This window comes from Globicephala melas, chromosome 17 (assembly GCF_963455315.2).
Source record: "Globicephala melas chromosome 17, mGloMel1.2, whole genome shotgun sequence".
Lineage (NCBI taxonomy): Eukaryota > Metazoa > Chordata > Mammalia > Artiodactyla > Delphinidae > Globicephala > Globicephala melas.
The window spans coordinates 71,609,548-71,637,063 of record NC_083330.1 but is presented as its reverse complement, the minus strand read 5'-3'; the positions used below and the strand labels follow the sequence as shown (position 1 = coordinate 71,637,063).

Below are 27,516 nucleotides of genomic sequence, written 5' to 3'. Positions count from 1 at the left end.
TCATATCTTCTCCCTCTCTGAGCTATGGTGTAGCATGGTCAGGGGTCAAGGGTCATGGGTGGGGCCCACAGTCAAGGGTCAGCAACCCAGGGTGAGATTGTGTGACCTTGAGCAAGTTGCTTCACCTCCCTGTCCTCAGTTTCCTTGTCTGTAAAATGGGGGTAATGACAGTACCTCTCTCAGGGTTGTGAGGCTTGGATGAGCTGTTGTATGTAAACCTTTGGGCATACAGTAAGCACTCAATAAATGCCGGCCACTATTCACTCTTTTTTTTTTTTTTTTTTTTTTTTGGTGGTACGCGGGCCTCTCACTGCCGCGGCCTCTCCCGCTGCAGAGCACAGGCTCCGGATGCACAGGCTCAGTGGCCATGGCTCATGGGCCCAGCCACTCCACGGCATGTCGGATCTTCCCAGACCGGGGCACGAACGCGCGTCCCCTGCATCGGCAGGCGGACTCTCAACCACTGCGCCACCAGGAAAGCCCCACTATTCACTCTTAATATCGCCCTTTCACAGTGACACACCCTTGTCCTTGACTCTTGGCCTTGTCTGCCTCCATGAAAAGCCTCGAGTCAGAGTCATGCTCTATTCTGGTCACCGAAGTCCCGGTTTGGGTTCCCTCCCATCCCGTCCCCTCCGCCGCCTTCCTCACTTTGGTCAGACATGCCACGACCCAGCCTCCCTGAGTTCTCGAGCCCCCAGCTGTCGTGTGTCTCTCCTGCTTGACTCCATCTGCCTAGAAGCACCTGCTCCTGGTCATCATTCTATGGCCCTGGTTCCCAGCCTTCGGCAGACATTGGAATCCCCTGGAGGGCTTGATGACACACACCACGTTGGCCCCATCCCCAGACTGTCTGGTTCAGCAGGTGGGGGCTGGGGCCTGAGATCTGGTGTTTCTAACAAGTTCCCAGGTGAGGCTGACCCTGCTGGTCCAGGGATTCACTCTGAGGGTTGCTGAGCTAAGGCTCCTGTCACCCAACATTCTGTGAGCTCCTCCCACAAAACTCAGAATGACTCAGAACCACCCACCATGCTCTACAGCGCCCAGGGACCCAGCTTGTTTATTTAAATGTCCATCTTTGCTTTTTCAGAGCAAAGACCCTGAGAGTCAGTGCAATCTTCAGAAAACAATCTGATGAACCTACATCGAGGGCATTCCGATGCCCACACCCTTGGACCCAGTAATTCTGCCTCTGGAAATTTATCTGGAAATTCAAAGCAAGCTCGGTTTGCAAAAGAAACATTCATACAGCACTAATGAAACACTGGAAACCGTATACGTCTAATGCTGTGAGAACAGTGAGGCGAGCTGCCGCACATCCGCAGGGAGAATTACTATGCGCGCGTCTCAGCCAGGCATTCATCACCCAGTTCTGGGGCTGCTGCTGCTCTACTTACCCTTCCTCATCCTCCATCAGTGTTTCCTGACGGGGGGCTGTCGGCCCTTTGGGTGGGACCTTCTTCACTGTACAGGAATAGCTGAGCCCTGAAAGTTCTCAGCTTCCCTGGGCTGCGGGGCACTGAGCCTCAGCCCCTGCGAGGGACTCCGTCCCTGGGGACGTCCCTACAGAGGATCATACCGTGCAACCTTGAGCAAGTTGCTCAGCTAATTCATGCTTGTTAAACAGATGGATGGTAACCCTTCTGCTTCTTCCCAGCTCTGCTTTCAGTGACATCAAGCTGGTGGCTTGAAATGGGCCGTGGCTGGAGTATTTACACCACGGAAAGTGGCAACCGCTACAAAACAACAAATCAGGGTCCCCGCCACCCTCCCCAGTTGTAACACATTTGCCAGCAAGCAGAGAATGCGGGTAAGGATAGACCCAACCTCATCACATTCTTCGGGGACCAAATCAGATGTTGCCTGCAAAACACTAGCCTAGCCCTGGAGCCCACTCCGTGCTAAGTAAATGGCAGACACTCTTGAGGGGATGTGAGTGATGATGTGAAGAGCGGACTGCACAGTGAATTCTCCTACGTGTGGTGGTTTCTACATGGGCTGCAGAGAGGCATAATTAGAAGAGCTGGTCATTTCCTTTCCATTTCCCATATCTAGAACAGCTACAGGGTCCAAGTACATTTGCTTAACAGAAGAACAAAGGAAGTGTGAGGCTTCGGTTGTTTTTTTTAGATGCTGCATGTGACTTTGTAAACAAACCAAAGATCCTGCCCCACTTGCAAGTCACGCACAGCTGCGGAGCGAATGGCAGCCCAGTTCTCCGAGAGCAGCAGGTACCAGCGCCCCAGAGGCCGCCCCCTCCAGGCAGCCCTGAGCTCTGGGGCAGCTGGACTGCAGAGCAGCCTTCTTACCCCGTACTCCCACCTTGGTTGCTAAGATGCTTCCTCGTTGGGTCCTGCTGTTGGAAAGTGGCGCCAACAGCCTCATTTGCATCATAATTGCTTGGCCTGAGCCTCTCAGCTTGGTGCTCAGACCCATGCAAATTTCTGTTCTCAGTGGAGAGCAGTCAGAAAGCACAGGGCTGCAGGGTCTCTGGGGGCCCCTCTGGGCGCTCCCTGCTCTAGGTTTGTGCCTCTCTCCTGGATCCTAGGAGACTCAACTTCCACTTCTGTTTTGAGAACACAGCCCAGTACCAGGGTTATGTTGCCCGTGTGCAGGTCTCTGCGGCCCCGGGGGCTGCAGGGCAGGACCACCCACTATCCCTACGCAGCGGCCACGGCGCCCTTCACCCAGCTTTCCTTTATCTACACCCAGATTTTCCCCCAGAGTGGCTTTTGCATAATCCCTTATAGAACAAAATTTCTTGCTCCCCTTTTGTGCTTCAGAAGCCCCCGTGGGTCCCCCCCACTGTAACACAAGCCACAGGGCTGAGTAGTTCTCTGATACAGAGGGAATAATTACCTCCGGGTGAGGGGATAGGAGAGTACCAGCCCCACAGGCGTTGTAAGTGAATGCAGGGAGAGTGCTGGAGAGTTGTTTCTGACATTAGTAAGTGCTTGAGAGACATTCATGTCTCTCACTTCTGCCTCCCCAGCCAGGCTAAACACTTTTGGGGAGGACCTTCTACCCCTGATGCTTCCATGGTGTTTGACACATAGTAGGAGCTCAACAAATAGCCCTTCCTTTCCCCTTCCTCAGTGTCATTCTTCAGAAACAGGACCTGTGTTACCTTCTTTGTGTCTGGCTCTCAGCCTGCAGTCAAATCAGGGGTCTGTGCTCATCACTCAACAGAGATGCCAGTACACTAAATGACCAAACCATGGATTTGAAGTGAGGGCAAAGCCTATTAACGGAAATTCTTTGCAAGAATTCCTTTGTAAAAAATCCGTGTCTCCTGTGCTGACAGAGAGGTCATCCTTCAAGGCTCATGTCCCCCTCTGTGCAGGCTTCCCTGGCCCTGCAGGGGCCCTACTTCCTACTATTATGTGTGATGTATAACTGATTCACTTTGTTATAAAGCAGAAACTAACACACCATTGTAAAGCAATTATACTCTAATAAAGATGTAAAAAAAAAAATCTAACCACTCAATTAAAAAAATAATAATACAAAGATAAGGATGTGGGGAAAGTAACCACGATGTCAGCTTGCCTGTTGGGACTTTCCAACCGTTACACTAGGGAAGTTTTGTCTACTACAGAAAACAGAATACACTACCATCTAAGGTTCAGAATCCAGAAGATGAGTGTGTTTTAGCTCAAAATATATCACAAATCAGAAGGTGGCTTTGCACTAGGTCAATGTGACCCAGCGGAGAGAATGGTCTAATTTATCGAACCAGTTTCCCCGAGTAAGGCTCCTTCTCTCTGCCTGGGTCTCAGGAGGAGATAATCCATCACGTCTTAAGACTTAGCCCACCACCCGCAATGGTGGTGAAGACGACTTACGGGAAAGCCCACCACCCGCAATGGTGGTGAAGACGACTTAAGGGAAAAAGACTGACCAGTGAGGACCTAGTTCTGCTCCGATGGAGAGTCATGGGTCACACCAGGCCACCAGAACCCCTGCAGCTGGCCCTCTTCTGAAATGGAAAATTCAGAGCCACTCACACCAGAATGGCCGTAAGCCATGTGCATCCCGAGGTGTTTCTCACCCAGGGGTCCTGAGAGACTGACGCCATTTTGGCATTTTTTCGAATTTTCTCCCCACTCACCCAAACACAGAAAGCAGGCGGCATGCAGGGTGAAAACCTGCCTGCTTGGGCAGCTCCAGGCCAGCGGGCCAGAGCCTGCAGGAGGTGGTCCCTGAAGCATAAAGGAGGGTGCAGGAGGCTTTCAGTAATGGATTTCCACCAGTCTGAAGCAGACTTAATTCCTTGCTCCCATGTTCCCACAGCACTTCATGCATATGACTGTTCTAGTTCTGAGCCTATGATGCTACAATTAATCATACGTGCCCGCATCTTCTTCACTAGGATGTGATCACCTAAGAAAAAAATGACTACATCTTATTAACCCCACACTTCCTAGTGCCCAGCACAGTGCATGACCCAGTATGGACACTCGATAAAGTTTGAAAACTTCTAGATTTACGACGTGAGCAATCCAGAGCTAGAACGGCTTATTTACCTACAGGCTGTAACTCCTCCTTAAGTTGTGAGCGCCTGGAGGACAGGAATCATTTCTTATTCCAACTCAGCCATATAACACAGTGAATACGTCATATGGCTGAGTAGAGCCATATAATATGGTTATATGGTTGGTTATTTGGACCCAGTTCTTTCTGACTAGGTCCAAAAATTCTGGGTCCAAATTCTGTAATTTACCTGTTATGTGTGACTTTGGGCAAGTGACTTAATCTCCCTGAACCTCAGCTAACAGTGGTTATGAGGATTAGGTGAGATAACACTTAAAAAGTGCTTGGCATCCAGCCAGGCACACAGTAAGAGCCCAGGGATTAGAGGCTGGATTTGTAAAACCAGAGGCCCCCGGGCATGGCTGACATTCAGTCAGTGTCTGTCGAATGAATTTGTAATTCCCTGCCCTGCAGTTCCTGGTCAGAACTCCTGAGTCCCCAGCCTGACCCCACAGAATATACGTTGGAAAAAGTCAGTGGTCTGTGCAGTCAGATAAAAAGAAACAGAACAGATGGAAAAAGTGGGGGCAACAAGCACCCTGGGCCCTTTTCCTTGCTAACTCCTGCCAGATGTTGTAACCCTCTGATATGATTCCCATATTTCTGAACAAATGAATTATTTCTTAGCCTCTTTTTATCCAATTCTTCCCTGAGCAATAGAAAGATGAAAAATGACATTTTCCAGCTTTGGGTGGGGTGAGGAGATGGGAAGAGTTGTGGGAGGACAGCTGGGCAAGGAGGCACTGTGGGCTCAGAGTTCAGTTCTGAAGGCCCTAAATACCCAGAGCCGGCACTGGAGCTCCTGTGGGGCCACCATCCTCGGCAGGCGTTCACTCCCCGTCCTCTATATGGCACACCCCTCCCCCCTAAATAGAAACTCACTGAGGATGTTTCATCATACACTCCTGATGTTTTTCTTAAAACAATTCAAGATGTTAAAATAAAATAAAAGGAATAAATAGAGTGAACTCAGATCAAGTCACAGGATGCTCAAAGTAGACATCAGCAAGGAAGATTCTTTTCAGCCTGGTAACAATCAACCCCAAAAGACTCTGCCTTGAAGCCACAGAATGTCTCGGGGGTTCGTAGGCTCATGAACAAATGTCAAGGACCAGATTCCACCAAAAAGCCCCATCCCAAGCCTCTCGGGTTGGACGTAGCTCTGGAACAAGAGGTCAAGCTACTGCTGGTTTCGTTTATTAGTTTTATTTTTTCAGTTTATTGGTCAAATGGTTGTTTGAGTTGAGCTGGGGGAAAACCATTCAGGCAATGTGTCCAGACAGTTTCACATACAGTCACTCATGCCATATGGGAGATCTGCCAGGAGGCAGCAGGTAAAGGGGAAGAGTGAAGTCTGGAGTCTTGAGAGCTGGGTTTGCGACCTGACTATGCTTCTTGATGGCTATGTGGTTTGGGTCAAATAACTTCCACTGTCTACACCATACTCTCCTCATCTTAAAATGGAGGAAATAATGTCTACTCCATGGAGGCATTAAGTAATATATTGTATAACCCGTGTAGAAGCCGCAGCACACATGTAGACACACAGTGGGCACATGAGGAATGTCAGTTCTCCTCTCCTTTCCTACTTTGGGCAAAGCATTGTGTTGGGTGATATGCAGAATGTGAAATCAAAGTTACAGACCTCTAAGGTTCCTCCAGGTCAGACATCCTGTTACTCTCATTTCTAGGGCAAGGACCAGGCCAGGGCCAGACTCTCTCCCTTAAATTTAAAGCTTGAACACAACCACCAAAACCCTCTGGGGCAGACTGAGGAAGACAGTGTCACACTGAAGAGGTTGTCCATTCACTCCTGCTGAATACATCCATGGAGCTGAGACCTAGTTGGACATCTTTCCTTTGACTCTACAAGCAGACTTCCAATATGTTCCTTTTCTACTTACGTTAAATAGAATCTGTCTCTGTTGCTTGCACCCAGTGAATCCTGACTAATTTCCTCCCGGGGCCAAGGACATCATCCTAACAGACAGTTGAGAAGCAGTCAACTAAAGATGTCCATGTAGCTGTTCGGAGAATATCACTTACCAGGCTTCTGGTACCACCCGAAGGGATAAGTGCGGACCTCAGTGTCGGGAGAGCCACAGTCCAGAATGCGCCAGGCTCCTCCATTTTCCTCACTGCACGTCTGAATTCCCAAGCTGTTCAGAGTTAGGCATGTCACCTCTCCTCCTGGAGCAAAAAATATCGAGGACCAGGGAAATGATCATGATGGAAGATTCTAACGGAATGAGAGAAATTCTGCAAACTCATTCTTCAGCAGACTTTTGAGGTGCAGCACACTATTCCAGTGACGATCTTAGTCACTGATGAAAAACCCGCTACCTTAATGAGCTTCTGATCAGAGAGGACATCATGGAGACAGCACAGACCTGTCGTGTGCCTAGGGCTATGCTGGGGCTGTGTTTGCATCGTACTCCTTGGTCCTCACTCAGCCCTAGGAGGAGGGTAACATTTCTATCCCTATTTACAGATAAGAAAACCAAGGCTCAGAGAGATTAAGTCGCTTGTCCAGAATCAAGATTTAAATGCAGATCATATGGATGGATCCAAAGTTCACACTAGCAAGCTGCCTGACCCAGGTCTTGAAAGCTGAGCAGAAGACAGCTGAGTGAGCCATGGCAGGAAGGCTACTTGGGTCAGGGAGAAGAGTCGTGTAACGCTGACTGGGCACTGGGCCAGGAGCCATGTCCCAGCTACCGTGTTTATTAGCCACCTCTCCTCTCCAAGCCCCCACCTCCCATCTGTGAATGAAAGGCACTCTTCTCCACCCACACGAGGAGATGCTGAGGATTAGATCAGACTGTAGACGTGAATGGGTTTTCTAGACTGTAAAGTGTTGTATGCAGACCAGAGGGAGTTACCATTATTACCTTTTAACTGGGAAACGTTCAGAAAGCCAAAGCCCGTGCAGCACGGGTCCACGTCACACAGTCGTTCACATTCGAAGAAGCTGGAGGAAGGGGAAAAGAGCAGGCCTGAAGGTTTGTGCTGGGCAGGACCTATGGGGCAGGCTGAATCGCTACCACTGCCTTCTGGGGGCCTGCCCTCTATGACGACCCTTTCCTGAGTCCAGACACACAAGCTCTGCTCCCGCAGCGCCCATCCCAGCACCGGGGTCAGACTGATCTCCGTTTCCCACCCTCCTTCTCGTCCCCCTTCCTGTCGGCATGGGTGGTGCCCAGCCAGAGCTCAAGGCAGACCATCCTGTATCATCTTTTAATCTGCATTTTCAAAAGCAGATCTTAAATGCCAGCAGCATGGCGTAGTTTCATAAACCAACAACACTTCGCAGATCAACAATTCATAGATCAAGGACTCTCGAATTGTAACTTCAACAGGGGGAGCTTAGTTAAAACTCAGATTCCTGAGCCCCCTGTAAATGCTGATTCGGTAGGTCCAGGGTAGGACCCAGGAATGCAGTTTGTAAAAAGTGGGTGAGATCGACAGACTGGTGGAGAGAAACATCACCTTTAATGAAAACAACTAAATTACAGCTGACTAATTAAATCAATAATAGAATACATTTTTTAAATAAAAAATTAAATAAATTAAAAGCCGTGATATGCCTATGGTCCCGCTGAAAGTTCTGCTTGCTCTCTGGATTCTGAGTGCAGCACAGGAAGACTTGGCTGGTCAACTTTATTACAATGCTTGATAACTTGTATTAACTGATAAAACACGGGTCAGTGTTTCCCTTTTGCGTCAGCTGACCAGATATTCAGGGCTAAATGTTGTGCTGACTATTAGTAACTGACCTTAGCCATGGTTTTTAGATCGTTACCTCCTTATTACTTTTTCACCCTTTGCTTTGGGTTTTTCAGTCTTTTATGCTTGTGCCTTTAACTGATATTATATCACCATCTTTATGAAAACAGAAGGGTCGTTATTAAGTATTGCAGTGGGGCGGGAGTGAATGGAAACAGCTTACCCATTGGAAATGGATTTGTTAAACATGGGCACTTTGTTTCTAATGGAAATCCCCGTCAGCTTTTGGAACGGCAGGCGAGTGTAAAAATTCTTCACTTTATCTTGCAGTACAACTACACAGAGGGAAGAAAGACGTATTATGTAAGGAGAGATGTGCTGCAGCCATAAAGATACTTTTGTAGGGGGACAAAGGTATACAAACCGTACTGAAAGCTTCCGATTAGGATGGCATATTAAACCCATGTACTTACAGTCTACTCCCACCCCAAATCTCACTAAAATCATAGTAAAGGCATATACCCCCAAGGCAAAAGAGGATAGGAGAGGGGAGAGAGAGAGAAATTTTGGAAGCTAGAAAAACACAGAGGAGTAAAAGTTGACCTAATAAATCTAAGAACGCTGAATTCTCGACTTTTCTGTGGGAAGAACTGAGAAGCAACCCCACACACCTTCTGGAATCCCCAAAAGTTTCAGTATCAGCAGCAGTGGGATGAAAGTGAGCTAAAACAGAATGGGCTGGAAAGCTTCTGCAGAAGCAGTTAGGTCTCCAGAGGCCCTCCCCTTTTTTCCACAGCCAACAACTGCCCCTTCCTACCATGGAAGGATGGGGTCTCTCGGGGGTGCCAGGTTGAGTTGTAATGGAGGGGGTACCACACCGAAGCCGGGGGATTTTTTCCAGTCAGTCCACATGGTGAATATTGAGATCCCCTAATTTTCCAATCTTATTTGGCATCTAAACCACAAGCATCCAGGCTCACACCCCCAGGCCAGATATTACAAGATTCCTCTGGAGGAAGGGCCTAGACATACGGACGTAAGGGAGTCCCCAAAGGGTGGCCCAACTAGATTATCCTACCAAGAAAGCCCAAGTCAACAAGCTCCCACAACACACTCAGAGCTTCCCAGTTAGCTTCTGGGCCCCTGTCTTACATTTAAGTGGAAAAATCAAGGGTCACCAGACACCTGAGAAAGGCCTCCAGCAAGGAAGATAGAACAGTAAATGAAAGATCTCAGCATGATGGAAGAAATGAAGACTGGGCAAGGTGAACCCCCCTCCACCCAAATAGTATTAATGTTAAACATTAATAAACATTAATGTTCTCAAAGGGGTAAAATCAACTTCTATCTTGTTGAAGCCACAATTGTTGGGATTTTCTATAATAAATGGTCAATTGGAATTCCACCTGCTATGTGCAAAAAACATGATTTCTATGAGCAGTGGGATTCCAGAGTGAGATTATTCTCTCTAGTCAATTTGATGCATTTCTAAATGCCTTTGCATCTCTACAAGAAGACTGGGTAACTTTACTTTTAGACATTTTTTTTTTTTTGGCCTCTCCACACAGCCTGTGGGATCTTACCTCCCCGACCAGGGATCGAACCCGTACCCCCTGCAGTGGAAGCGCAGAGTCTTAACAGCTAGACTGCCAGGGAAGTCCATTTTTCAAGGAAGAAGAACTGATCTGGATATTTGTAAAGCCACAGAGGCAGCAGCCCACTAAAAACGTGGTTTGGGTTGATCCAACCAAGCACTCACCTTTCTTCTGGAAGAGGGCACTTGGCCTGTGGGGCAGGATCAGTCTGCAGCCATTGGGACTGGACTCCATGACATCATCACACACCTGGGCCTCTGGGTAGAGGGTGCAGGTGAAGTACAAGGGTGCGCTGTCTGTTACCTCTGCCAGCTGACAGAAAGAGGGCTCCTGGACACAGCCTACAGGCAAGAGAACAGTTGGGTGTTAGTCCTAGGGAGGCCAGCAGTGGAGGGCTACCTCTACAGGACCTTCTGGGAGAAATGCCCCGTGGGGACTCTTCCCAGGCAGGGAAGAGGCCCAGGTCAGTCAAGGCTGTCCAGTCTGGAAGGCCCAAGAAAAACACTAGGGTTCTCCTGGCTGGGGAGAGGGCCATGCACGAAACAGGGAGTCCAGGTGGCTCCAAAAAAAGGCAAAGTCCAAGAGGGTGAGGGGTCAGCTGGAAACTCAGCAATATGGGAGCAGAGAGGGTAAAACTCCATTGGATCTGCCCAGGACCATCTCAGAGGCAGTCAGGACCTCAGACCACAGGCCACAGGATGTAAAATTTGGTGGCGTTGTGAACAATCTCCCCTGTTCCCAGTCCCGTGTCAGACTTTGCCACTGGTACACGTGAGCTCCCTCATGGGGAGGCATATGGCTGATTTTGATTTTCTTATTCCCAAGGTGAAACACAAGGCCTAGATCACAGCACCTGTGCAACACAGCATGTGCCTGTTAGGTAAAGGATGGATGGATGGATGGATGGATGGATGGGTGGATGGATGGATGGGTGGATGGATGGATGATAGGTTCTGAGAGCAGAGTAGAGACTAACTACACGATTAGCTTCTTGAAGATATGGGTTATGTCCTGTCTTCTGTATCACCCATGACACGAACACTGAAGGGACCCCTGAGTTATGCTATTGAATTTGATCATATCTGTGTCTCAAGAGTTTTTAAACTAGGCCTGAGATGCCTGACCACAGGGTGGAGAAGGAGGAGGAGGAGGTCTAAGGATACTTACGAGAAAGACACCACAGATTTGCCTGCTGCAGTGAAAATAGGTGTTTGAAAAGCCAGTGCTGCTGGCTGGGCAGGGATCGGTTTCCATTGACAATGATTTGGTTAAGGTCCACAGGGGAGAAAAGCTCTGTTGTCAAATCTGAAAAAGAAGGGGCAAGTCAACTTCCTTTGCCTGTATCTCCATGGTGAAAATCTCTGTCTCTCTGTCTGTCTCACACACACACACACACTTGCAGGCTGTGTGAGGCCACAGCATGTCTGGAGTCAATAGGGTTGGGAGCCTTGTCAGGCAGGACAGATTCAGAAGGTCCCAGAAAGCCCTAAAAATTATGGAGTTGCAACACCTTAGAATCTTGGTTGGGGAGAAAACTTGGGAGCCATCTGGTTTAACTTTTCACCTAATGCAGAACTCTTCCCCAAGATATTTCTGGCCGAGGTCCCTGCAGCCCTGCGTGACATGTCTGTGCCCACCGCAGCCACCCACTCCATCATTAGGACGTTGAGGAACCAAATCTGCCCCTTTGTAAATGTGAACCACTGATGCTCCTTCTGTCTTCCGAAGCCACATGGAAGTTCTAACTTCCTCCCAATGGCAGCCTTCATCTGTGAAGACAGCTCTCAGCTCTGCTCAGCCCCAGACTTGAAAGTTCCAGCTTTCATATCTCCCACCTCACCCCACCCCCATCTTTCTTTGTGTCTTCATACGCCATGATTCTGGCTGAAGGCTCTTCTCGGGTACACCACTGCCCATGGGACGGCAGTCCAAGCTTTCTTCTTGGTCCGGGCTCTACCTGCATTTGGAGCTTCATCTCTGATTGCTTCAACTCACACTCAAGAAGCATGTACATTACACTACATTAATCGTGTAGTTAATCGCTATTCTGCTCCCAGAACACTGGTAATTCCAGCTCATCACCTCACCGCTGCCCCAGGACTACTGTCCGTGCTCACTTGCCCTTTACCCCCTTCCTCGTCACCTGCCTAGTCCTCCTGGGCTTCAAGGACCAACATTGCTCCCTCCTGCTCTGATGTTCAGTGGCTCTATAAAGAGGGTCTCCAGCGTTGAGGGACCCAGCACCCCAGCCCAGGAGTAGGGGCACATTTCTGCACCTCATGAGGGCTCTGACTTCCCAGAGGGGCTTTCACTGGGGGCATAAAGCGGATCATGGAATGAGCTGGGGCAGGTTTACAGCATCCCTTAGCTTGGGGCTCTGGAATGAGGGGCTCTACAGCCCACGCATACCCCACGTTGCCTTGGACTGCAGCATCTTCTCAGAAGCCCACTCTTCAGGCCACTTAAAGCAGGCTCACAAAGGCTGGGTTTCCTCACCAACAACTACCACCAAAGGGGATAAAAGTGTATGAGGTCTGGCAGGGCCAGAAGTTTAGTGCAAACAGAGACCCCAGGAACCGTGTCGCCAGCCCCTCCTCTGTGCAGCCACCGCCCTTTGGGTTATTGCTCCCCATGCTACTGTGCCATGGCTGGTTGCATGCCTGTCTCCCTGCTGAACCATACCTGGCATAGGTAGGAGCGCACACACCACCCCTTAAGACAGCAGAGGAAGAAAGGAAAAACAACATAGCCAGCCTAGAGGCTCACTTGTAGATCCTGGAGTCACACTTTGTCCTCAGAGCCTCTGCACAGGCTACCCCCCTTGCCTGGAACCCCTTCACCCAGATGTTCTCTGGAAATGCCTGGCAGATCTCCCAGGCTCCTCTGAGAAGCCCCGTTACCTGTTGGCTGCCAAGCATCCTCCCTCCCTGCAATCCCTCTGCACTGACACCCCATCGCAGCCCTCACGACCCTGGCCCGCCGCGGCTGGCACATGGGAATTCTCACCAGCCTGGGAACTTCTGAGGGCACCGAGTATGTGCACCAAAAATGTCTGCTGGGTGAGAGAATGGATACTGTAGCCTCTCAGTTTATCCCTGATGCTGCATTAGGAAGAATCCATTTTCGACTTGTTCTCTCAAAACTTTGCAATCCTCTTGAAGGCCAGGAGGCCAACAGGGGGCTGCCAGCTGGGAGGTTGTTCTCTGCTTTTCTGTGTGTGTCTGAGACACTCGGAGTAACTGCAGTAACTGGAAGCAGAAAGGGGAACATTCCTCACTGTGCTGTGACTGGGAAAGGCCCTTCTGGGGAGCACGGAGGAGCACTGGCCAGGGAAGTGACCCCACTGCAGGGGAGCCCATCAACGGGGCTTCTCCTGCAGGGGCGTTATCTCCTCAAGTCCAGGAATGTAATCAGCTGGGAAGGGGAAACCCAAGCTGGGCTTTGTCTATTCACCCTGAAGCCCTCCAGGGTCTCCCGGTGGGGGAGGAGAGGCAGGCCTTCCTGTAGGAATCATGTGATAGCTTTGTAGATGCGCCCGGCACAGTGGATAATGACGGATTTTACAGAACATTCTCAAGTACCAGGAAAACATTCACATTTACATGGCCGTGAGCGGTCTGGCTACCACTCAGAGGCGCTGCTAAGGTTGGGGATCACGAACGTAAATGTCCCCAGGGCAGGCTGGCCTGCAGGAGTGTAGGGTGCTGGGGGGTAGGGGCAAACAGGAGAGCCACACCCCATGGAGGGGGCAGCTCAGCTCAGCTCGAGGGTGGTCGCCAGGCAGAAATTTGAAGCCTGCGCTGCTAGAGCTTTTCCTCTGTTTTTCTCTACAGAAGCTGGAAATCTGAATTTTTATATAAAATCTTCCAATTTAAAAATATTGGCTCTGTTAAATAAAATCAGAAGTCTACTCTGCAAATCAAACAGAACCCGTCTGCCCTGTCCACCAGGGGCCACCAAGACTCAGCTCTCAAGTCCATGCTGTCTGCACCTGGGAGCAGCTTGTGTTCTAGAAGAACCTGGGCCTTAGAGTCAGCTGGCCAGGGTTTGAATCCCAGCGTGGCTGCTTTCTTAGCACTGGACTGGCTGAAGCGAGGGCTACCAGGCACTCTGAGCCCCGCATTGCTCATTGGTAAAATGGGAAGAATAACAGCCATGAGCAGGGCTGTCAACGTTTGTGCGGCGATGGATTTAAAGCACCAGAGGCAGGGCCCGGCACCCAGGAGTCTCAAGGGGGAGCGGGCTCACTGCTGCTCCCCTGCCTGGTGAGCTCACTCCCCCTGCCCCTGTGGCAGCAGAGAAACCTGAACAGCAGCCATGGGCTTGGGAGGCTCCCAGGACACAACCAATATGCCGATTTGCCAGTGCAGGCAAAGATTGGACAGGAGAGGGGCCAGGTCTCTGTGCAGGAGGGACCCAGCTAAATGCTTGCACCTGAGAACAAGAAGGGGAAGGCTCCTGTGAGGGTGCCCACTCCCCCACTCCCCCCAGCTCGCTGGCAAGACTGAAGCTGTCACTACAAACCTCCGAAGGTGCAGAAGGGCATAGCTGTTAAGGCATTTGGACGGGAATACGCCCCGTGACCCTAGCACGGTCCCCAGCTGGGATCTGCTGTCCGACAGGCAATACAGGAAGAGAGGTGGACTGGGGACAGAACCTTCCGGAAGGCTTGCTACGAGCCAGGCTCGGTGCTAGGATTATAATCCCAACTACCACATAATAACAGCTACCGGTTTTTGAGCACCTGCTCTGTGTCACGGCAACTTATAGAATTACATCCTCTAACCCCGTCTCATGGGGACTGCTATTACTCTCATTTAAAGAAGGAGAAACTGAGGCTCAGAGAAGATGACTCAGGGTTGCACAGGCAGATGGAGACAGGGCTGGGATTCGAACCCTGCTCTACTGACCTGAGGGCCACACTCTGAATCAGGACACAGCCCTCGAGCCCTCAGCTCTATGAACGCAGAGCGAACTCATAACTGCTGAACAGCTAGTATGGGATGAGCCCCAGTTGTAATGATTTATGTACATGATCTCATTTTTATCTGCACCAAAGCCATGGGAAAGGGAAGAAACTACCATTGTGTGGGCATCTGGGGATATTATGTACCAGGCAATGTGCCAGATGTCTTCCAGGTATGTTCTCTATAAGAGGATAAGTGGAAAGCAAGGTACGTTCTACACAGCAGGAATCGAGGCTCACAGGAGGTGAGCAAAGTACCCATGGCCATGCAGTTCGTAATGAGTTGCCAACAGCCGCTCCAGCCCTAGCCTCTCTGCTGTGCAATGTGGTGTTTCTCCCCTCTGGTGTGCTGTCCCCCACCACCGTGCTGCAGGCTGACTGCCTCCCCTCTCCCTACCCCCTCCTCCCCTCCCCTCTCTCTCTCTCTCTCTACGTGGCTCTCTTTCCCTCTCCCTCTGCCCCCAACCCGGACTTTCAGCTCCACCTAAGGAAAAACAACTGTAGCCTCGGGCAATGGAGAAGCCTCAGACACCACACACACGCTGCCCCTAGGAAGCTGTGGATTTACATCTTCCACTGCATAAAATGACTCTCTCTCAAGAGACCCTCACAGACATCTCATCCATAAACAGTTCCAGAACATGAACATTTTGCTTACATTCTTCAGCGTGTACATAATCGAAGGCACTGATCACCTTCAGATGAACTTTGCTCTTTAATAGTCTTTTGCTGGATTTGTTATTATGGTTGTTTTCTTTCTCAGCAGCAGTGGTGACTTTGCAGTCATTTCACCTTACTTTTTGTGCCAATTGCCCCTCCGAGGAGCGGTCCGTATTAACGAAATGGATAGTGGATTAGAAGCTTAGACGGGGTCCATGGCTGCAGAATGGAGTGGTGTTCATGGGTCCACTCATCGACCAGACCCTTGGCATCACCATCTGTCTCCCCAGCCAGATACCAAGTATATTAAGAGGTTTGGGGTGGGTACCTGTTTCTGCTGGAGACGCTGGCCTTGGTTCCACAGCTCGTCTGCACCCCATAGACTCAGACCGAGACCCCATGTCAGAATCTAGGAGAAAAAAAGAAAAGGATCGCTGTTCTAATATTGGGGAGGAAAAGGGGAGATATTCCTCTGGTCAACAAAATGGTAATGACAATGTAGGAAACACTCATGGTCCACAGCCAGGTGCCCCAATACAATCTGGAACAAATCCAGCGGCATAGGTCTGCATTCTTGGGCCTTTTGTGGAACATCAGCCACCCTCTCCGTAAGGGAACTATTATTGTCCTTGATATTGACAGTGCTAGCACTGGTAAAGTCTTTTAGAGTTAACAGGATACGCTTATAAATATTGGTCTTTACGACCCCCTGTGAAGGGAAGGAGTAAGACCTCCATTTTACTCTTGAGAAAACTGAGACTCACAGACTTGAAATAACTTATCCCAGAACATGCAGGTGGAAAGTAGATGAATTGGAAGTTGAAAAAATTAAATGAAATTCCCAAGTCAGGAACAGGTCTTCCGTGACAGGGGAACCAGGTTTTAGGCAGGTCTTTGGGTGCTTCTGTTTAGTGGGGCGAATGTCCTGGGGAGAAGCAAGTCCTTAATTTTTCACCAGCTAGCAAATCATTTACCAGAATTTTAATTTTTTTAAATTGCAGTGTCACTGACGTACAATATTATATGTTACGGTTGTACAATATAGTGATTCACAATTTTTAATGGGTATACTCCACTTATAGTCATTAAGCTACAAGGCTATATTGTACAACACAGAAATTTCTAATAAATAGAAAGCACTGGAACCAGTGTCTGGGTCCCACTCCAGGACCACCTCCTGAGATGCTCCTGTGAGCATCTCACTTAACCTCTCCAAGTCTCTTTTTTTTTTTTGTCTGAAAAGTGAACAGAATATCAACCCCCGCATGTACCATATGGGTATTACTAAAGGAGAAAAGAAGTGTATCATCTCATTATATCACCTTAAAATGAAAACCATGATGGGCACCTTCCTTTCATTTTCCTCCCCTCTCCTCTCCTTTTCTCCTTCTTCTTCCTTCTTCCTTCTCCTGCTCATCATCCACCATCATCACCACCACCATCACTCACATTAATTAGCATGGATGATGCACGAGGTACTGTACTAAGTACGTTATAGGAATTACTGAGCCAATGCTCACACAACTCTATGAGGCCAGGACCATTTTTATTGCCTTGTCACCCATGTGTTCAAGCTCACACGGGTGGGAAGTAAAGGAACCAGAATTCTTACCCAGTCACTCTAAGCCCACCCTTTGTGCTCTCTCACACTATTTCACAGGCATAGAATCAGGTCACCAGTCCTATCTCTTAGAGGACTGGAGATCAGTCAGGAGGGATCATGGGAAGAGGAGGGAAGTGGTACAGTGGCCGGGATCTTTCCCCATGCCTCTCACCCGGCACCTAGGACCATGACACCTAGGATCCCTGCCTGTCTGCTCCCTCCTGAGGCTGGGGCCCTTCCAGGTCAAGGCTGTGCCTCACTCATCTCTCTCACCGTGTTAGACTCATTGTACATGCCTTCCACAGTCCCTGGCTCTGAGTAGGCACTAGGTCAAGGTTCATTAAATTCAAAGGAGAACAAACAAAGCAGAAAAGAGATGCCAAATACGCATTTCATCTGAGCCCAACCTGTCCCATGAACCCACGGTAGCATCAGCTCTAAGCAGGAGCCCATGGCACACCCCCCTGGGGTCCTGTCCCTCACCGAGCCTCGGGGAAGGAGGGGCCTGCGGCCGAGGCCCCCTGGAGAAATGCCTCCTGTAGTTTGCGGTGGCCTCAGAGCTCCCATCCTACTAACAAGGGCAGCTTGTGGTCAATGAACTTGATCTCACAGGAACCAGTGCTTACTTCCTTCATCCTTCCTTAGGTTTCCACACTTTTCATTTTTGTTTTACACTGTGGTATCTTATCTGATGAGCGTTGGGGCCCTTCTATCCACACAGAGCACTCACTTGGAAAGTAAATCTCTACATTGTCTCTCTGGGGAGCAGAGTGCCCTGTGAGTGAGAAGTGGGTCCAGACCGTCTCCTGTGATCAGTGTCTGCTCACCCCCTCCCACCACAGAGCTTACCTTTCCAGAGATAAACCTGCTGGGAACTGGTAAAGGTGCTCCGGTTTCCTTTCAGGGGTGTCAGACCTGCAAAGAAGATGTTTATTTGTATGAGCTTGAGTGTGCTTCCTCCTACTGGGGACCCACCGTGATCATAACTGCCTTACCTCCCCGACACTGGAGCCCCTCCTGGGCCTGAAACTCTGTTTCCCACACAAGGCACATCCCAAAATCTTCTCGAAGCTTTCCTCCAGCTGCTGGTACAAAACCAGAGCTGGCCAGAAGTATGGATGTTAGCATAACTGATGCCATCTTGGGCCCCTACAATCCTTTCTGTCCTTCCACTGACCCTGCCTAGGGCCGTACTGTGCCATAAATCACTTCTCTGTCATCAAGGGCTTTGTAGTTAATAGATATTGTTTAATGATCATTAGGTCCAGGTGGCCTCTATGCTCTGGTAGCCTCCAAACAATGATGAAGACCTTGGCTGATGTATTCCCAGCACCCATGAGACTAGTTACCCATTCATAAGTCTTCACTTAGGAATGCACGTCCTGTTTCCAAGCACGTACCCCCATACTCTAGGTTAATTATAAAATTGTCCTAGCGGCTCCTCAGTAGTGCAGAGTGCAGCTACTAATGCTTCCAGATCATTGATGCTCAATCCCATCCCACCCTGTGAGCAAGTTACCCTATAATAAATAGACCCACTGATTATTTCGAGCTGCCTGCCTCATTTTACAGTGTCAAGATACCGTCTCAGTTCAGTGGGCACTTTTCGTTCCCTCCATCCTCCAAAACCAGAGCCCACGTGTCTTTCTTAGAGCACCAAAAGGACTATTGTGGGGAGGGGTCAGGATCCTGCGACACTGAGAATCACTTAAGGAACTATGGATTGGTTTAAAGTGAACCAAACTCATAGAAGCCTCAACAGCTCTGTTAATTTTCCTTGTCACTTACGTCCTCTGAGAGTCTTGCCCCATTGGCAAGTGGGGATGGTGTTTGTGAGGCTGGGAATGACTGTCTTCAACCTCATGCTTGACCATAATTTTCCAGCTCCTTGAATGTACTGTGAGCTTCCAGGGGCTGAGAATGGGCCTTATTCCTCTTTATATCACCCACACCTATTATTATCCCTGCCATAGAACCAGCGTTCAGCACCATAACGAATGCAAAGACAAACGAATAGGGAAAACAAAGCAGTCAGTGGTTTTCAGAGTCTACCAAGTAAGTGCAGAGCCTCATCTGCCCAAGCACAAGAAGGCTGGCCAGCAAATTAGTTTTCCTAATGCAGACTTCTGATCCTGCACTCCATTCCCCCAAACTTCCCCAGTTCAATACTGTTGATGGTAAGAAGATATATAGAACAGAAGGAAACCTCATCCCTCCTCTTCCTGGCTCATGGTTTAGACTTTCCAGACATCGTCCCATGCCTTCCACAGTAACTGAGTTAAAATACCCCTGCTGCACAAACAGGCCTGCAGACTCTGCCTTATGTGATCTGCTCTCTCTGTAATCAAGGCTGCAGGAACACACACACATTTAGAACTGTAGGGCTTTGGCATGGAGCCTGACCTTCGAGGGTTGATGGATGTTGTGTGGTCTTAATTGACTTTAGGACACTTCTGCAGAGATCATGTGCTACATCTGGGGTGGGGGTTGGGGGGCACGTGGTATGAGTAGTTTGAATCTACGACGTGGGAGTGGGCACGATCCTAAACTGGAAAACCTAGGTTTCAGAGTCCCTCTTTTACAGGCCGTTTTCTCTTCTCTGTATCATCACTTCCACCACGTCTCTACTTATATTCCTTGCCCTTCCTACATAAACTACACTCCTGAATCCTTGTCTCAGGCTCTGTCATTAGCTTACTGCTAATGACAGCTACCGTAAAGAACTAAGAGAGGCATCCTGTGTCTAGGTGTCCATCATACATCTACTCCAGATGCCCTTGGTGACCATGAACATTATAGATGCATGTAAGTTCCTCCACTCAGCTCCCAGCACCCCAAGGTAGTGACAATCATTGATACAAAACAGACTCCCACAAAGAGAACGCCAGCCATCGGGCTGAGCCTCACCATTAATCAACAACATGAAGCCTTTGGGATGTAGAAAAAACCCAGGAGTATTTCTTCCAAGGCCTGTCTTTCCTATCCAATTTTAAATCCCTGTGGGCACTAGGGGATGTTCAGTCTGCCTATTTTTTAATTCATCTGCACTGCAAGGTGTTGTCAGAAATGGGGCATGTGCAGCCCCAGAGCTTCCCAAGCCTTTTTTCTTAGAAACAAGAAGATGATCCAGACAACACCAAACAGCTGAGAACACCTGACGCGTCCACTGGGAATCGGGGAGAGGCAGACCCCGAGTGGACTCTTCTACGGAGACACACGCCAACCTGGCACCAGGTTAAACAGAAATCGGCGACAGGAAAGAGAAACCTCACAGCCAGTGAAACGTGCTGATAAGACTGCTTCCGGGTGATTTGTGGGGTTATTTGTTTTGGGGTGTATTTGTTTGTTCTGGGTAATATTAGAAGTCTACCCTACTCCCATGGAGTTGTCTGGCTTAACAAAAGAGGAGAGAAGTGCTAAAGGGGGTTCTGCGTCCCACAATCCTTCATCAGTCCATAAGATGAGCAAATAGGAGGCCCACTCTACTTTAATAATGTCCATATCTGTCACCCCAACTAGCCTGTGAGCTCCTTGAGAGCAGAAACCACTCCACCTGTCTCTGTAGTCTGCTACCTGGCCTGGCACCTCACACCCAGCTGCTTGTCAGGACGAGCGATAGCTGGGCTAGCTCAGCAACTCCCCTCGCCATGGCTGTCGTGCCCCTCCAAGCTCATCTCTGCAGTGCACACTTGACCCGCTGCCTTTCCTGCACCTTTTGTTCCCTTCTCCCCACAGCCCTTTAAAATCTTGAAATAGAATATGCTGGTAGATGACCTTCATTCCCCAATATCTGAAGTACAGCGGCCCCAGAGAGATGTCCAGGGAGCAAAATTCTCAATTACCAGACTCCTTAATTTGCTGGTATGATACAAGGGTACCTCTGAAGCACTTTTCTGCTTCCAGTAAATTAGATGCAGGGCCATTGCAGCAGACAGTGAGAGATGCCCCTGACAGCTCCGGTCTCCACAGCTTGAGTTGAAGCCCCAGCCATGGCACTTAATGTAAAGATAGCTTCTTGAAGTGTGACACGTCACGGCTATAAAATTCACCCCCATGAGCAAAAGTGTGATATAACCTCACACTTCTGCCTCAGATTGCCTCTGCCTCACCAGACTGTCAAAAGGATCAGTTGAGTTGATGGATGTGAAAATGCTTTGTAAAATGCGGCACGGATGCTGACGCCCTTACTATTTGAATTTAGTGTGTTCCGTTGGGTTGTGATTTCCTACAACTGGCAATCAATTCACTTACATTTTATAAGAAAATACTCATTCTCCATGAACCACCTGCTGAAGCAGACCCTTGCCGTACCGGTGAGCTGAACAGTGAGAACGGATGTCCACACCGGACATCCTACAGAGCGCCTCTGCTGCATGTGCAACTGGGGGACCAGGGACTTGGGGTTCGGAAAACGATACCTTAAACTACAGCCTGTAGAGCACGTTAGCACTGCCTTATGTAATATATTTTAAAAGTGTGCCCCCATTTTACAGATGAAGACCCTGAGGCTCAGGGTGGTTAGGTGCTCTGAACAAGGTCACGGAACTGGGGGATGGGTGGGGAAGCAGGATTCAGCTGCCAACCATTAAATGCCAACCATTGCTCCAGGGTCTCCAGTATCTACTGAGTGCCCGCCTCGCTCCAAGCACTATTCCAAGTGCTTCACATGCTTTCCTCCTATAATCCTCCCAATCTCCCCAGGCGTCAGAAGTCACCATTATCCTCATTTTATAATTGGAAAGACCAAGACACAGAGAGCTCATATAACTAGTAAGCATTCACACTGGGATTTGAATCCTGGGGTCTGATTCCAGAGTCTGTATTTTAAAAACCATCTAACCATTTGCAAAATGGAAGGAAGAGGCTGGCCCTCAACCAACCGTGGGAGGGCTAGAAATCCTCTTTGTTATCCCTATCCCCTTCCCACGTGCTACCAATCCACTCCACAGTGTCTCCTTCAGTTGTTCGGATACCTGGAACCCTCACTCCTCTTTCCCTCCATCAGTATCCCTCCATCAATATCTGCCATTAGGAAAAGGTACTTATCAGCTCTTCACACTTTAGTAAGAATTCAGATCCCTATGTTTATTTTCTCAAGGGTTAATTGTACTGAAGGCTGATGTCTTACTGTGGGAAGGAAGGATTTGGCCCTATTGTTCCCAATTGGAGGTGGCCTCCAGATCAGTCTGTGTGCAAGTCAACCTTCAGTCTGGAACATCATGAATATGCCTCAGGCTGCCTGAAATCCCCATCAGAGGGTTCCCTTCTTAAAGCTCTGCCAGCACCCCAAAATATATACATACACAGAGGGCACTGAAAATAATAAAGAACTTCAAAAGTCTTCGGTAATCACTCCTCCTCAGGGAGGCCAGACAAGGGCATAGTCTTCACTTCTTGGGCACGTACCGAGCACACACTCTGGGTTGAGCATTTCACTCTGGATTTATTGCCCATGAATGGATCATATGTCTTTCTTCAAATGCTTGTTTCCACACTGGGCTACCTCTCAGAGTAATGGATACCATGTGTTTACTATCCATCATAGAAATAAGTTATTGGATTTTACTTACCCCAAAAGAAACTAAACCTCATGGAATTCCACAAATTCTGCAATATTTTTTCCAGGCTTTGGTAAATAGGCATTCCACAGATACTATGTATATTCTCTATGCCAGGTTTTATGCTCCATGGTGTGAATCCAGAAATTAATAAGACACAGTTCTTATTATATATTATATAGTAAGTCCAGTTCTTAAATATAACAAAAAATGACAGATTTTTAAATGATACTAAAATCACCTAATAGTAATACTATGTGTCAGAGACCATACTAAGTTCTACACGTGTATCATCTGTAAGTGCCGATATAGGGAAGCAGTTATGAACGTCACTGTGGAGCCAGAATGCCTGGTTTCAGCTCCCTTCTACGTGCAAGCTCTGAGTAGGAAAGCCCCACTTCTGTGTGCCTCAGTGTCTTCAGCTGTAAAATGGGGATAATGATAATAGTACCTCCCTTTTTTAAATTAAACTTTCTTTCGTTTTTGGCTGCACCACGCGGCATGCGGGATTGTAGTTTCCCGACCAGGGATGGAACTCATGCCCCCTGCAGTAGAAGCGCGGAGTCTTCCCCACTGGACCACCAGGAGAGTCCCAGTAGTACCTCCCTTAAAGCACTGTGCTGAGGATTCACGAGTTAGAACAGGCCAGGACCTTGGAGCAGGACCTGGCTCCTAGTGAGCACCACGGAAGATGTTTCTATCACCATTGCCATTGTTTACCCTCTCCTTTCATCTTCACAACCCAGTGAGAGGGAAACTGTCATTACTCCATTAGCAATCAGGCCTGAAGGTATTTACTGGCTTGCTCAAGGTCACACAGCTGGTGTCCAAAGGTGGGATTCAACACCAGGGGGCAAACTCTAAGCCGGGCCAGGGAGGGAAGCAGCCAGGCAAAGGCTGGGTTTAGATGCACTGCCCACTGCACTGTCTAACAGAGCAATGCATGCAGCATGCACGAAGCTCTGCAGAGGAGGAAGCAATAAGACCTGCAGGGGTAGTCAGGGAGGGCTTTTGGAGGAGGTGACATTGAGCTCTCTGCCATTAGAACCCCAAGGGCTGCAGTACGCTGAGAAGCATGGAAACTTCTCCGGGAGAAAGGACATGGTCTCTGCCAGCCCTTAGAGGACCACCTTCCAGGGCATCTCACGGCTCCTTTGACCTCTGCCCAGTCCCCTCCTCTCCTCTATCTGGCTGACACCAGCTCATGCTTTCACCCTTCTCAACTCAGAGGGTGGACTGGAACCATGGGGTCAAGTTCTGAGTTCACAGGCTGGCAGATAAATAGAGCAGAGAGGAGACAAGATGGACCAGGCTGCGCCAACCGCACACTGGGTCCGGAAGAGGGAAGTGAGCAGCTGGGCCCCGTTTACGCTGAAAACTCAGACTGTCCAGGTCGGAAGGAAACTTCCAGGTCACCTAACTCAGTGCTTCTCAAACTTAGCGGGCATGGCATTATCCAGACAGCCTGTTAGAACAGATTCCTGGGGCCTCCCTGGGGTCCGGGGAGAGGCCTGAGAATCTGTATTTCTCATGATCATCTGGTGATGCTAAGCCTGCTGGTCCCGACCACACTGAGTAGCCCTGGCGTGGTGGTCCCTGGCTCAGGACAGAGCAGTCTCCACTCCTCCCTGGTGGAGGTCTGCTGACAGGCAGCAGAGGCCGGGGCTGGGGGAGGCAGAGAGAGAGCTGACTGGCCGCCGGGGCCTCGGGTGCTAAGGCCCCTCCCTGTAAAATGAGGAGTGGGGCGGATGATCTCAGGGGGGATCTCTAGATCCAGTGCTTATACGTTTATGGAAAATGTTGGAAGAGCTTCTGAAAGAAAAAAGGGCAAGGAGCAAGCTCAATGGTTATTTCTGTCAGTGGAGCCCCTGTCGGGGGGCCAACAGTTCCTTGGGCCCCTGTATCTAGGATGGGCAGTGCTGTGGTTATCTCCTGGAATTCCTTGACTGACAGAGGGGAAATACACCCAGGGAGATAGCCCTGGGGGACATACCGCATCTTTGGCCCCAGTTCTTCCCCCTACCTTGTAGTCACACATTTTACACTGGACTTTGCAGTTCCTGCCACTAAAGGATGGAGTATGTTTCCCCACTCCTGACTTCCAGTCGGGCCGGGCCAGTGCAGTGAGGCAGTGGTGACAGGGACAGACCCAAGCCTCAACCTTCAACGGCCTGGCTTGTTTCCCTTGTTCTTTCCTGATTCTGCCCATAGAAGAACGTGCTCATCCAGAAGAAGAGGCACATGAAGTAGGGCCAGGCCACCCTGGCCAAGTCCAGACAAGAGCGGTCAACCACCAAGTGACCCCCGAGACACGTGAAAGAGCCCGGTCAAGGTCAGTGCAGCTGCCCTGCTGAGCCAGCCTCCCGCCAGCCAACCTGCGGCCCCAGAGCTGTGTCACGCTTCCCGTGGAGCGCTGCTGAGATGCTCTGGTTGTTTTTTCTGCCCCTCTTGGGTACAGTTTCTTTTCAGAAGGACAAACACCTCAGGGTATGGAGAGGGCTCACAGCAAAGGAGCAGACCTTGCTGGTGAGGACAGCTCATTGTGAAGGAACGCACACGTGCAGAAGGCAGAGGCTTACTCTTGAACTCCTGGCCTCCCAGACGCAGTGTCGCCTGGCGGCTCTCTTGCTCATACGTCACCCCAGGACACACAGCTTTAGCCTGAGCTTCCGAAGGGTCCCTCCAGTCTCTGACATGGCAAAGCAGGACATCGGGAGAGCTCAGCAACCCACAGATGATGGAACCTACAGAGTCATGAGATGGGAGAGAGGTCAGTGTGATGGGGACCAAGCAGAGCCCCTTTAGAGACACGCGTCTGTGCCCTGAGAGACTTGTAGGCTGTGGGCGGGCAACAACTCCTCGGGAGTGGACACCGGAACTCAGGAGCCTGGTTTTAATTTGGGCTATCCTTCCCCAATCGTCCTGCAGTTGTCTTACTGGAAAATTCCTGAGAGGAGGGACACTACCTCCTCCTCCATGAGAGCCCTTCTTCATGGGGACAACAGCAGTGACACCTCTGATACCACCAGGGGTCTTACTGCCAGAATCCTCTGTCTCCATTTTCCATCTTTTTGAGGCTTCAAGGAATGATATGCGCTATGATAAGCGCTTTAAGTATATTAATCTCCTTAATTCTTATTGACATTATTTTCTCCATCTCACGGATGAGGAAACTGAGCTTCATATAAGTTAAGTACATTGCCCGAATTTATTGAAATCTAGAAATTACATACTTTATGTATTATTTGGATACATAACCCTGCTAGGTAGTATAGTTGTTCAGATTCTCCTGGGGGAAAAAAAGAAAAGAAAAGAAAAAGGAAATATACCACCCCGCAGCTCCTATTCCCTTCTTTATCCTAACTTATGTCCAAATCCAGATAAGTTTTAAACTTCTTGCACCAAAATCTCCCCAACGTAGGGGACTCACGGATGCCTGGCTTATGAATCTGACGTGTTGTTCTCTCCTGTCCCGCTTTTAACCTGAGTAGTTAAAACTAATCGTCATCATTATCATCAGCAGCATCTTTGTGGTAAAAAGTTACCTGAGAGACCCACTAACTCGGTGATTCTCAAACCAGGGTGTTTAGACCGATTATATCAAAATCACAGAGAGAGCTTTGAAAGTGCTTGTTCCTGGGCACCAACTACAGAGGTTCCGACTTGACAGGTCGCAAGGGTGGCATTTGGGAATTAGTCCTGTGAACAGCACCACAGGTGATCCTAGCGCACAGCCGGGTCCCAGAATCCCTGAGCTGGTGAGGCCACTTCACTTCACAGATGGGGCTGTTTGAGTGACTGCACAGAACTAGAGGAAGGACCAGAGGGCAGTGAGTGCCTCGCCCGGCCTGGCCGGACCCAGAGCCGGAGCCGAGCACAGGGCAGCAGGGGTGCGTAAGCGCCTGCCGAGAGCCCAGAGGAAGCCTGAGCTCTGCGGCTGCCCCTCTCCGAAGTCAAAGGAAGAATCATGGACTTAAACAAGAGGTGGGGCACGTTTTTCCTCTGGCTCTCGGACCTGGGAAGAGAAACGCAGGCAGCTTTCTTCTTTAACTAATGCTCAAGTGTCGATGAGAACTCCGGGTGTCTGAGAGGTGGGCGCCAGCTGGAGATTTGAAATCACTTTGCTGATCACGTGAGCCGGCTTCAATTACGCTCCCGGGAGCCTCAGGCCACACAAGTGCCACTGAACCCCATTTCCAAGTTGCCTCAACTCCTTGTTGTGTTACAAGTAGGCTCATGAAATGTAGGTCCAGAAGCCTCATGAATTTTCACTAATAATTATCAGTGGAAACAAAGCCATTTCAGGGTTGGAGGTTGGAGGGGCTGGAGTCCTGCAGGGGAGAAGGGGGCGGGGACAAGGGGGACTCTACCAGAAATTAAATGCCCTTCCAGACTGCAGTAAAAGCATGTAGCGGGATTCTGTTCCTGGTCATCAGCAGATCCAGCCAAAGCTTCACAAGTTAAAATTCCAGGACTGCCCATCAGACGAGACTGGGAAAAACATCTGCCTGATGTTTGATGTGTGTCTCAAAGAAAAGCTTAACTTGCAGCATTGCGAGGTGGTTGTTCAGATCAACATAATTCACGGATCACGGGTTACACTGGGAGGGAAAGACAGGCAAACTGCTAGCCAGAAATGTCATGGAAAAAAGGATTGTGTGGGCTTTACTGCTCCCCAGAACAAAGTAATTACTCCATAGATGATCCTAAGGAAAATGAAGTCAACCTTTCCAATTTGAAAAATCTCGTGGTCTGGTGAGTAATCGAACATCTGGGGAAATTGTGGTATCCTCAGAAAAGACGTTAAGATTAAAGAAGGCAGAAAGCACCCTGGATTTGAATTGCAGTGTTTCTAAATATAGGCACACATCAAGG

General features: G+C 49.4%; 1 protein-coding gene across 1 annotated transcript in view; it reads right to left on the bottom strand.

Annotated features, from left to right (window-relative positions):
• TG (thyroglobulin) overlaps positions 1–27,516 on the bottom strand; it is a 241,822-nt gene that overhangs the window by 138,329 nt on the left and 75,977 nt on the right. The window contains exons 27-34 of the mRNA XM_030875854.2: positions 25,221–25,385; positions 17,933–17,998; positions 15,809–15,889; positions 11,022–11,159; positions 10,019–10,195; positions 8,483–8,594; positions 7,425–7,504; positions 6,580–6,723 (exon numbers count right to left, since the gene is read on the bottom strand). Coding sequence (XP_030731714.2) covers positions 6,580–6,723; positions 7,425–7,504; positions 8,483–8,594; positions 10,019–10,195; positions 11,022–11,159; positions 15,809–15,889; positions 17,933–17,998; positions 25,221–25,385 — 963 coding nt within the window. The remainder of the gene's footprint in view (positions 1–6,579; positions 6,724–7,424; positions 7,505–8,482; positions 8,595–10,018; positions 10,196–11,021; positions 11,160–15,808; positions 15,890–17,932; positions 17,999–25,220; positions 25,386–27,516) is intronic.